This window comes from Podarcis pityusensis (assembly GCF_964106645.2).
Source record: "Podarcis pityusensis genome assembly, chromosome: 14".
In the NCBI taxonomy this organism is placed as follows: domain Eukaryota; kingdom Metazoa; phylum Chordata; class Lepidosauria; order Squamata; family Lacertidae; genus Podarcis; species Podarcis pityusensis.
Genome location: NC_138039.1, coordinates 42,764,033 through 42,774,805, shown reverse-complemented (window position 1 = coordinate 42,774,805; position 10,773 = coordinate 42,764,033). Strand labels below are relative to the sequence as shown.

Sequence of the window (10,773 nt, the reverse complement as noted above, 5' to 3'; positions counted from 1 at the left end):
CACAGCACTGGGATTTCCCGCCAAATAAGGGACGGTTGGCAGCTATGCTCCTTTGCATTGTCATCTCACGCCATGAAAAGCCATTGCGTTTGATGCAGCCTGACTGAGCCCGTGCTTAGAAACATGCACCGAACAAAAGCAGAGGGAAATGAACCTGCCGTTGTTGGTGCAACATTCCCTTGCCATTAAAAAGACACTGGGTTGTATCCAATGCAGTGCTAAGTCACTTAGTGGTCTCCTTGTTAACTATGCTCACTGGTAGAGTGTTTGCTTTGCATGGAGAAGGTCCCAGGTTCAGCCCCAGGTGTCTCCAGGGAGGGCTGCTGCCAGTCAGAGTAGACCACACTGAACTGGATGGTCTGACTCAGTACAAGGCAGCTTCCTGTGCTCCAGTGCGTGTCAGAACAATGACATGGACCATTTCCTGCCAGCTCTTGCAAGTTGCTAGGTCAGGGATGGATCCATTCCACACAACTGGGCTGGCAAATCTAGGAAGCGCCATACATGGAGCTCCATTTTGTATTTTCCACCAGTCTTTATTCCACTTTCTCCTCTTTCTCTATTCCTTAGTAGGAACCACAAAGAACTTTGCCCTTTTATCCCTCGGTTCCCCCTCCTCTGCACACAACTTCTCTGCATCTCGACAGCTTCTGCTACAACCTTCACGCTAAGGACTTGCAAATCTGCTTCTCTAGCACAAGTCTTGCTAATTCTCCAACACATCTCTAATTCTCTTGTTGGAAAGAAAGCCTGGGGTCATCTTTACCGCCTTCCTTCATCACCTAAAATGCAAGCAACTTCTGCTTCTTGCTTCCAGCACCTCCAGGCTAGATCGGTTTCTTTCTACATGACTAGTGAAACTATTACCTGCATCTAGCATCCTGTGGTTAATGCCACCTCTTCCTATCACCTCCTTAAATCTTTCAAGTGATGCCCTATAGCTATCTGCAATCGAGTTCATCATCCCACATCCTTCTCTTTAAAACCCACTCTTATTTCTGCCCTATCGCCTCCCTCCGCTAAACTCAGGCTCCTTTCTTTTCTGCCCATTATGCAAAAGCTTGTTTGTCACCACACCTGCTCCTACGCACATCTATCTTTGGTTAAAATGGGGAGCCTCTTACACCTCCTGTATCTGAGCCACATTCCTCTCCCTCTTTGGCATGCTACTCCCTACTCCTTTTATATATCTTCTCAAAATTAACTTTTTCAGCAACCCCAGCCACACTGTCATCTGACCATTGCCACCTAGCTATTCTTTTGGTGGGAAATTGCAGTCAGTCATAACTATGAATGGTGCTAGTTAATGCATGAAGGGGTTAAGATCAGAGAGGTCTATTCCTAGACTCAGACCACACTATCTCACCTCCTCTTCTCTCACTCGCTTTGTACCACGTAATCAACCAGGAAGGACTTGCCTGAGCTTGCTCCAACCTCAGACTGCTTGCTTGAAACCACCTTTCTGTATTTTGTACCCAGGAGTATTCCACTTGTGTTCTGCTTGCGGTTGCATGGAACAACACATGAATCAGAACTTTTGATTTTGTAAGTAAAGTATTTTAACCTTACTTAAGTGTGTGGTCTGTTCATTGTCAGAGGGATAGAGAGAGGGGCAAGCACAGCAAGCAGACGAAATGGGATATGAAAACAACCTATATTCCCATGCTATACTGCTGCTTAATTCTGTGACTGTTTTAAACTCCGCTGGGGAGTGTGTTAAGCCCTATGTTTTGAAGCCAGGCATCCAGCCAATTCTTTTGTTAATAACCCACCCGTGGGTCACACAGATCTAACCCCCCACCCACTTTCCCCCATTCCTTTTTTCTTTCCAGATACAGTAAGTGGAGCTCCACATATGTGGTCTGCACAGTGTCTAGCACATGCAAACCACTACACAACTAAAGTAGTTGCCAGAATTCTACTCATAGCTGCAACAATCCCAGGAAGGCTTTAAAATGTGTGGCAACTTTCTCTTCTACAACAGGGGAATCTCTGAAGGTCCTAGTTCTGAGTATGATTTAGGGATGCAGGGGTGGGGGAAATGCAAGCTGTATTTTTCCTATCAAGGAATGTTCAGATACTCCTAGATAAGTGAATGGTAACCCAAACCCTGGACTGGGTGAATAAGTATTTTCTTTTGTCTGCCCTGATTCTTCAAACATTCAGTTTCACTCAATGCCCCATAGGTTCTATTATTATAAAAGGAGAGAGGGAAAATGTCTCTATTCTGCTTTCCACACACAATGTCTAATCTTATTTACTTCTAAGTTTGTTCTGGGTATAAGCTTTCGTGTGCATGCACACTTCTTCAGGAAGTATCTGAAGAAGTGTGCATGCACACGAAAGCTTATACCCAGAACAAACTTAGTTGGTCTCTAAGGTGCTACTGGACATTTTTTAAAATTTTTTAATTTTTTTCGACTGCATCAAACCAACACAGCTACCTACCTAAATCTTATTTACTTCTATCGTGTTCTGCCTTATTCACATTTTTTTCTGAACTCCAAAGCCCCAGATATTGTAACTTTTCCTCGTGGCGGGAGGAATGTTTATTTCTTTTCTCACTTATTTCTTCTCTCTTTTAATACTCATCAAGCCATTTCCCTTGCGCAACTGGAAATCCCATGTGTTGTTGTTTTATTGCATTGTTGTTTTTCCTTCCAACTTTTTACAGTCATGATTATGGTAAATCAGTTGCTCCCCAAAGCTGTGTGCCACAACATACCACAGTAGAACCAACACAAGGAGTTACCGGTAAGTAGTGAAATCATGAAAGTCCCCCCTGGACTCCAAATCCCCATCTGCAAAAGAGGCTGCCTGTCGCAACTCTGCATGATATCCAACTCTGGTCTTAGCTTTCCTCCCCAGCCAATCTCTGCTTCTGAAAGGGCAGATTATTCTGTCACAACAATTCAGGATATGTGATTGGATCATTCAGCTATTCCTGAGGCAGCAATGAGTAAACAAACAAACCAACCCCTGTGTTGCAAAATATGAGTCAGCAATATCAAAATCAACACAATGACCAGAAACAATTACAATGTGAAAAACTTTATGGAATAATTCAAAACATCAAAACTAACAAACTGAAGTCTCTGAAAGTCCTTAAATGAATCATGGTGCCAGACTTTACCTGGTGGAGAGCAAGCTGTGAAGCTTTGTATAATCAGCAAATGTCCAATTCTGATGTCCAGCTCTGAACTCTGCTGAACAGTGTTTCCGGATAACAACTACTGTTTTGTTGAATTCTTCATCAGCCAAATAGTTCAACACTCGTAAGTAGAAAGATATGTAATTTCTTCATTAACCAATCTTTTTTCGAATAGATATAATATACATGAGAATGAAAAATATTCTGGAACAGTGCTCATGTGATCAGTGACTACATAATCACATGAGCACTGTTCCAGTTTTGAATTATTCCATAAGGTTTTTCACATTGTAATTGTTTCTGGCCATTGTGTTGCTTTTGATATTGCTGATTCCTAAGGCAGCGGCAGCAGAATAGCCTGTCCTCTGATGAAGCTGATCATTGTCTCTTTGCATGTGCCATTGGAAACAGGCATGCCTAGGGCAATTTGGAGGCACGTTCAAAATTCATTTAAGCTTTATTTTTTAAAAAGACATGCTTCCCACACACTGCATAACTGTATCTGATTAGGTGTAAGAGGGATATAGACCTGATAAAAGTATGCTTCATCTCTTAGACATTTGGAAAACCCTGGGTTGCGTTCAACTTGACCAGGGTTTCCCAAACATGGGTCTCCAGCTGTTTTTGGACTACAACTCCCATCATTCCAAGCTAGCAGGACCAGTGGTCAGAGATGATGGGAATTGTAGTCCCGAAACAGCTGGAGACCCAAGTTTGGGAAACCCTGAAGTAAACCCACAGAACTTAACAAATAAAAGTTAGCCATGCCTATTAACTTCAGTGGGTCTCCTCTGAGTAGGACTAACACTGGATACAGTCCATTGTGCTAAATGGCCATTCAATCTCCAACAAGCTTGAGGGTATAACAGCAATTTCCTTTGATGCAGGCCAAAAGTTCAAAACTTTGCATGGTCTGACTGGCAGAAGTGATGAGCAACCTATATTGATATTGAAAGCTCTCATCCTAAGCACACTTCTAATTCTAGGCTCCTCAAATGCTTTGTCTTTAAATTTCTCCTTCTCCTCCTCATAAATTAACAGCTATTTACATGTGCCATTAGGCTACTCACATCAAGAATTCCATTCTTTATACATGCAGAGAAATAACACTTATTAAAGAACTATGAAGGTGTGTTAATGACAACATTGCTGGTGTACCTGACCATAGCAATGCCGTGACAAAACAGCTCCTTCTCCCTGTAAGATCTACTTTAAAGGCTTGATGCAGTGTGTCGAAGATGTAGCAGCTACTCAGTGGCACACAGACAGGGACACAATACAGAATGCACCAAACAGCGAGGAAATGGCGACGTACGAATTCAAACGGGACCATCTTTGACACAAAATAATTGGAACGACAAATGGGAACCCGAATGTGAGATTTCTTAATATTTAGTTGCATCGTTCTCACCCTAATAATGCCCTTTGCAAATGCAGAGAGTGGCATCTCTACAAAGCCACTGAATGGTGGAACAAGTTGGCGGATGCTGGGCGTGAGGGGGAAGAGATATTCTCCAAAAGCATCTGCCTTCCCTAAAGGATGTCAAAAATTAGGCTAATGGCAACATGATGCCAGCATTTTACCCTGTTGACTAGAAAGTGGGCAGCAAAAAAACCCCTGCCTTAAGTGGAATGGTTGATGCGCAGGGGAAAATGAAGATGCAGTCATAGTGGGTTGTGAACCAAGGCTTTTCACCTGGAAGAAATTCAGTACAACGCAGAGAGAATACTTTCTAATAATCTTGGGGTGAGAGGCGAGGGCAGGGAGAAAGGAGGTTGTACTAGGTGTGGGTGAAGCTCGACTAGAATTCCCTACAGCTTCAAGAGACGTCCCCTTTTCTGCTCTTTACAGGCTGCCATAGATACGTTTGATCACGTCTGCCTCTTCTTTATCCAGGATGCCCTTGTCCACGTAAGCGTCGGCTTGCTGGTCAATGAAGTCCCGCAGTTTAGAAAGATCGTAATCTGGAACACAAGAAAGGATTCATGTAGCAAGCCTCCTCTGAGTCAGATTCTCCCAGTAAACATAACATTTTCATTGCCAAGGGGGGGTTTAAAAAAGTTTTTGCAAAGGTTTCCTAGCGCCTTTAGAAGTCCCCAGTTCTTTTAGCACAGCATAGTGTGGCAGCGAAGCCAAACTTCAACTGTGGTCCAAACCTGAGATGGTGGTTAAGCCTCAACTCCTTAACCACACCCTGTAGCCTAATTTTGCCTGATGGTTGAGGGATAGAGACTTTATTCAGGATCCCGGGTTCAGGTGACACACTAAGTCAAACCTGGACTTAGAGGTTGCGATGTATTGTGCTGAAAGGGCTGGGGAGCAGAAGAGGCAGTGCCGGATTTATGTATAAGCTAAACAAGCTATAGTTTAGGGCCCCACTCTCTTGGGGGCCCCCAAAAAATTAAAGGGAAAAAAGCTGGATGTACATTTCCAAAATATAATATAAAAAACAAAATAAAACCTATATACAGCAACAGTGTTTTGTGTTTTGTAGGCTCCTATGATGTAAGTCATGGGACCCTCCTGCTAGCCTGCTACCTAAAATATCACTGGTTTGCTCATTTCTATATATAGGGTGCCTACATTCTGCATGTGCAAATGGCTTTAGATACCTGTTAGGTCCATAAATTACCATATAGCATATAGGTAAAGGTAAAGGTACCCCTGACCGTTAGGTCCAGTCGTGAACGACTCTGGGGTTGTGGAGCTCATCTCGCTCTATAGGCCGAGGGAGCCGGTGTTTGTTCGCAGACAGTTTTTCTGGGTCATGTGGCCAGCATGACTAAGCCGCTTCTGGCGAACCAGAGCAGTGCACGGAAACGCTGTTTACCTTCCCGCCGGAGTGGTACCTATTTATCTACTTGCACTTTGACGTGCTTTTGAACTGCTAGGATGGCAGGAGCAGGGACTGAGCAACGGGAGCTCACCCCGTCGTGGGGATTCGAACCACCAACCTTCTGATCAGCAAGTCCTAGGCTCTGTGGTTTAGATATATGTGGTTTATATACAGGATATATTCAACACAAAAACAGTGACAATTTGTTGTTGACAAAGGACAGCTGGACATATAAAGGGCCCCATTACCTTCAGTAGCTTAGGGCCTCATCAAACCTAAATCTGGCCCTGCAAACGCCTCTTCAGAGCACACCTGCACAGTCTCTGTAAGCCACAGTCTGGCTTCCCATGACAGGTAAATGCAGCATGTGGGATGTAACCCTACATTAATTTCCAGCCTAGAAATTGGCAGGACTCCCCTTCAATTTGTATATTCAGATCAGCGTACTGTGAAAATATCTGCAAACACAAAAGATAATGACCAAGCCATCACATTTCACAGCACTCGCTTTCCAGGGCCGTTTAGAGAAAACGGATAATTGCTCAGTTCATTTGTCTGAACTGAATGTGAAAAAGGCCTCCCTGTCACTTAGTTCACATTCACTGCAGCATTCGGCCCAACATTCCAGATGACAGGGGCAAATATATGTGGAATAAGGTCTTTGCAAATTTGCAGATTACGGCTAATTTGGTAAATATGTTTCACGGCACTCTAATAATTAACAGACAAAGCATGTCGCTTATCTCTGTTAAGTTCGGTGGAAAAGTATCGTAATGGGCACATTAACAAAAAATCAGCAATATCTTCCCATCTGCTGTCTCAATTAACACTGATGCCTAAGGAACACTGTTGTACCATTTCCCCAGGCGCGATCGCAGAGCTTTTCAGATTAATAATTCAAATACCATTGCCAAGTTTGTACTTGCTGTGCCATCTCATATCGCTCTCCCCTTTCCCCTTCATAGAGTCTCCTTTCAGATTTTCTTCCGTTAACACTATACGAATCTACACTAGCATCCCATACAAATATAACACACTTCATTCTCAGAATTGTGTGCTCAAGTCTTTAATTTCATTTTGTCCCGGTTTCGTTTAATGGAACGATTAATGATCTGTGGTCAAATGTTTGTGGGGCACGGAGACCTAAGTCTGCAGGCAGATGCAAAACAGCAAAAACAGCACAAATCTAAATGCTGGCAGCCCAGTACCTTGAAATGAGAGTTATTTAGGGTGCAATGTTACAGCAACAGCTGATTCCCATTGGGTCTGGTAGGGCAGAAGGGAGGGAGACCAAACGGTAGGTGGAGCTGGAGTCAATGACAGGCAGAGCCTCTCCCCTGATTGGTTGTAAGCCAGAACTCAGGCAGGTGGGACCTGCTGAGGTTGGTGGGAAAATTGCCCTGATAAACCAGCCTCCAGTCCAATCCTATATACATATTCACCTGGAGTAAGCCTTATTGAACTCAAGGGAGCCTAGCTCAGCGCAGGCATGCCTAGGACGACACTATCAATGTATGAGATAATTTTCTTTATTTTTCTTTAAATTAAACCATCTATCTACCTGCATATAATTAAAAAACCCCACCATGAAATCAAGATAACAAACTTTTTATAAAAGAATGGAAATGGTTTATGGAATATTTACAAACAAACTGTAAACAGATAAGAACATTGGCAGGATTATTGTAATAACCTGCAGTTTTATAAGAATATATATTTAAAGTAGATGAATAAATGAGCAAATTAAGTTAATTTGGACATGCAGAAAATATTAAAAAATAAATTTATGGAACCATAGAAATAGAGGGAAGGAAGTCAAGTTCTGAAATGTTAAAATGAATGTAAAATTATTGAAATGTATAAAACTGAATATCAATGTGTGTGTGATATATATATATATATGTAAATAACATGGTACATAATTTCCGTTGTACAAATGTAGGTAGAGAACAACCTTAATTTCCTTTCTTGAAAGGAATGTTTCTTATTTATGCCAGCAAATCATCCCATAGAGTCAGTGGCGTAGTGTGAGGTGTGCACAGGGGCGGTTGCCCCGGGCTCAAAATCACAAAAGAGTTTCTCCCACCCTACCTTCTTTCTTTCCTTGCTTGTTGTGCTTCTTTAGCCATTCTATGTTCTTTCTGATGGCTTCCAAATATGCCTCTGCTTTCCCTTCAAGAGCAAGAGAAAAGAGAAATAAAATTATTTAGGACCAAGTCCAAATATTCAGGGTAGCTATAGGCAAATAGAGATGGGGGTGGGAATCATTTTGGTTCTCGTTTAAAGCGAAATATACCAAATCCACTTTCCAATCTGAGATCTAAAACACAACTATCCTTCGAAATTCACACTTACAGTGATACCTTGGGTTATGTACTTAATTCGTTCTGGAGGTCTTTTCTTAACTTGAAACTGTTCTTAACCTGAGATACCACTTTAGCTAATGGGGCCTCCCACTGCCGCCGTGCCGCCAGAGCACGATTTCTGTTCTCATCCTGAAGGAAAGTTCTTAACCCGAGGTACTATTTCTGGGTTAGTGGAGTCTGTAACCTGAAGTGTATGTAACCCGAGGTACCACTGTATATGAATTTTATGACGCAGTTCTCCAACCAAATTAAATGTTCACAAAAAGGCCTATTTTAGGGGGAAGTTATGCATAAAAATGAACTAATATTATTAACAACACATTTATTACGCACCCTTCATCATAAGTTCCTAGGGCAGGTTACTACAATCTAAAACACAATGTTAAAAATAACTTGTAAGGACTATAACTTTAAAAAACTTATTACAATAAAATGAAATAAAAAGGGTGGGTCCTGAAAAATAACATACAAAAATGCATCAGATTAGGAGAAATTGCTTGTATAAATTTGTACGTGAATCAGAACTGCATAAAAAAACATGTTTCATTACGAAAATGCTGAAAATTTTTCACGAGGATTTTAAAAGAAGGAAATTGCTGTAGAAATGTGGAATACTGGGATTACAACTGGAAACACAAACAGAACTGAGAAAACTGTGATTGGCAGATCTTCCTGTTCTTATATGCAATGATTCATTACAGCATGTCTTAAACACAATCTATCATTAGAATTTGGGAAGGTACATTTCAAAAGGAACTAGCTCTAGTTCAAGTTCAACATGTCCAAAAGGAAACATCCCAGTTCATATTTGCTCCTTTACGAAAAGAACTAGTTTGTTTCACAGTCAGTTCAAATTTACCCACATAATCCTTGGCATGCCCCCCCCCCCCCAATTCAGCATTCAGAATGTTACAAGCTGCTGCGCAATATAGACTAAGAAAACGTCAAAACACACACAAAGTGGAATGTAAATTATATAATTTAATTTATCCTCCCCCAAATTATGATTTTAAGCTTAAAGGTCTAAAGAGTCTCAATAATAAAACAAAACAAATACCCCCCCACACACACATAGAAGAAAATGAACTGGAAGATGAACTCATTCTAAGTTCTACCCCTAAAATGAACTAATTCACACTCCTATCGCTCAGCAAGAATAGGAACTACTTTCGGGGATAGTTCAGAGAATTTTGAACTAATTTGGTGAATTTATTAAACCAAACCAGTCAGTTCCAAACACTGGTCTTAAGCTTGCAGCGTGGGTTGGGGAGCAACACTGAGATGGGTCTCAGTGCCACAGTCCACCCAGGGCCTCCTCATTTGCCCATCTGCCTCTGGCTGTACCATGGCCTTTTGGTTGGACCAATGTCATCACTAAGAGCATAAGAACACAAGAAAGGCCCTGCTGGGGCAGACCAAGGACCCATCTACTCCAGCATTCTGCTCACATGGCCAACCAGATGTCTATGAAAAGCCCCCAAGCAGGACCTCAATGCAACCATGTGCTTCAACTCATGATCCCCAGCATTCAGAGGCATACTCCCTCCAGGAGTGGAGGCAGAGAGAACACAGCCTTTGTGAATGGGGTAACTGTGCCCGTGAAGGACCAGGTGCGCAGCTTGGGAGTCATTCTGGGCTCATAGCTGTCCATGGAGGCGCAGGTCAATTCTGTGTCCCGGGCAGCTGTCTACCAGCTCCACCTGGTACGCAGGCTGAGACCCTACCTGCCCACGGACTGTCTTGCCAGAGTGGTGCATGCTCTGGTTATCTCCTGCTTGGACTAATGCAATGTGATGTGCGTGGGCTACCTTTGAAGGTGACTTGGAAACTATAGCTAATCCAGAATGTGGCTGCAAGACTGGGAGTGGCTGCAGGGACCATATAACGCCGGTCTTGAAGGATCTGCACTGGCTCATGGAACGTTTCTGAGCACAATTCAAAGTGTTGGTGCTGACCTTAAAAGCACTATATAGCCTCAGCCCAGTATACCTGAAGGAGCGTCTCCAACCCCATCGTTCTACCCAGACTCTGAGGTCCACCTTCGAGGGCCTTCTGATGGTTCCCTGACTGTGAGAAGTGAGGTTACAAGAAACCAGGCAGAGGACCTTCTTGGTGGTGGCGCCTGGCCTGTGCAGCACCCTCCCATCAGATGTCAAGGAAATAAGCAACTATCTGACTTTTAGAAGGCATCTGAAGGACGCCCTGTTTAGGGAGGTTTTTAATGTTTGATGTTTTATTCTGTTTTAATATTCTGTTGGGAGCTGCCCAGAGTGGCTGGGGAAACCCAGCCCGATGGGCGGTGTATAAGTAAACTATTCTTATTCTTGTTCAGTTGCTGGGAATACCTCTGTGAGAGGTAAACTTTAGTGCCCGGGATTCTCTGAGGGAAAGAAGGTGGGTCAGACGTTTGGCAGCTGCC

The 10,773-nt window shown here is 42.8% G+C and overlaps 1 protein-coding gene across 1 annotated transcript in view; it reads right to left on the bottom strand.

The window, feature by feature from the left end:
- Nucleotides 1–2,627: 2,627 nt before the first annotated feature.
- SCG3 (secretogranin III) overlaps nt 2,628–10,773 on the bottom strand; it is a 49,235-nt gene continuing 41,089 nt past the window's right edge. Inside the window, exons 11-12 of the mRNA XM_080980462.1 lie at nt 8,080–8,160; nt 2,628–5,116 (exon numbers count right to left, since the gene is read on the bottom strand). Coding sequence (XP_080836588.1) covers nt 4,998–5,116; nt 8,080–8,160 — 200 coding nt within the window. The 3' untranslated portion in view covers nt 2,628–4,997. The remainder of the gene's footprint in view (nt 5,117–8,079; nt 8,161–10,773) is intronic.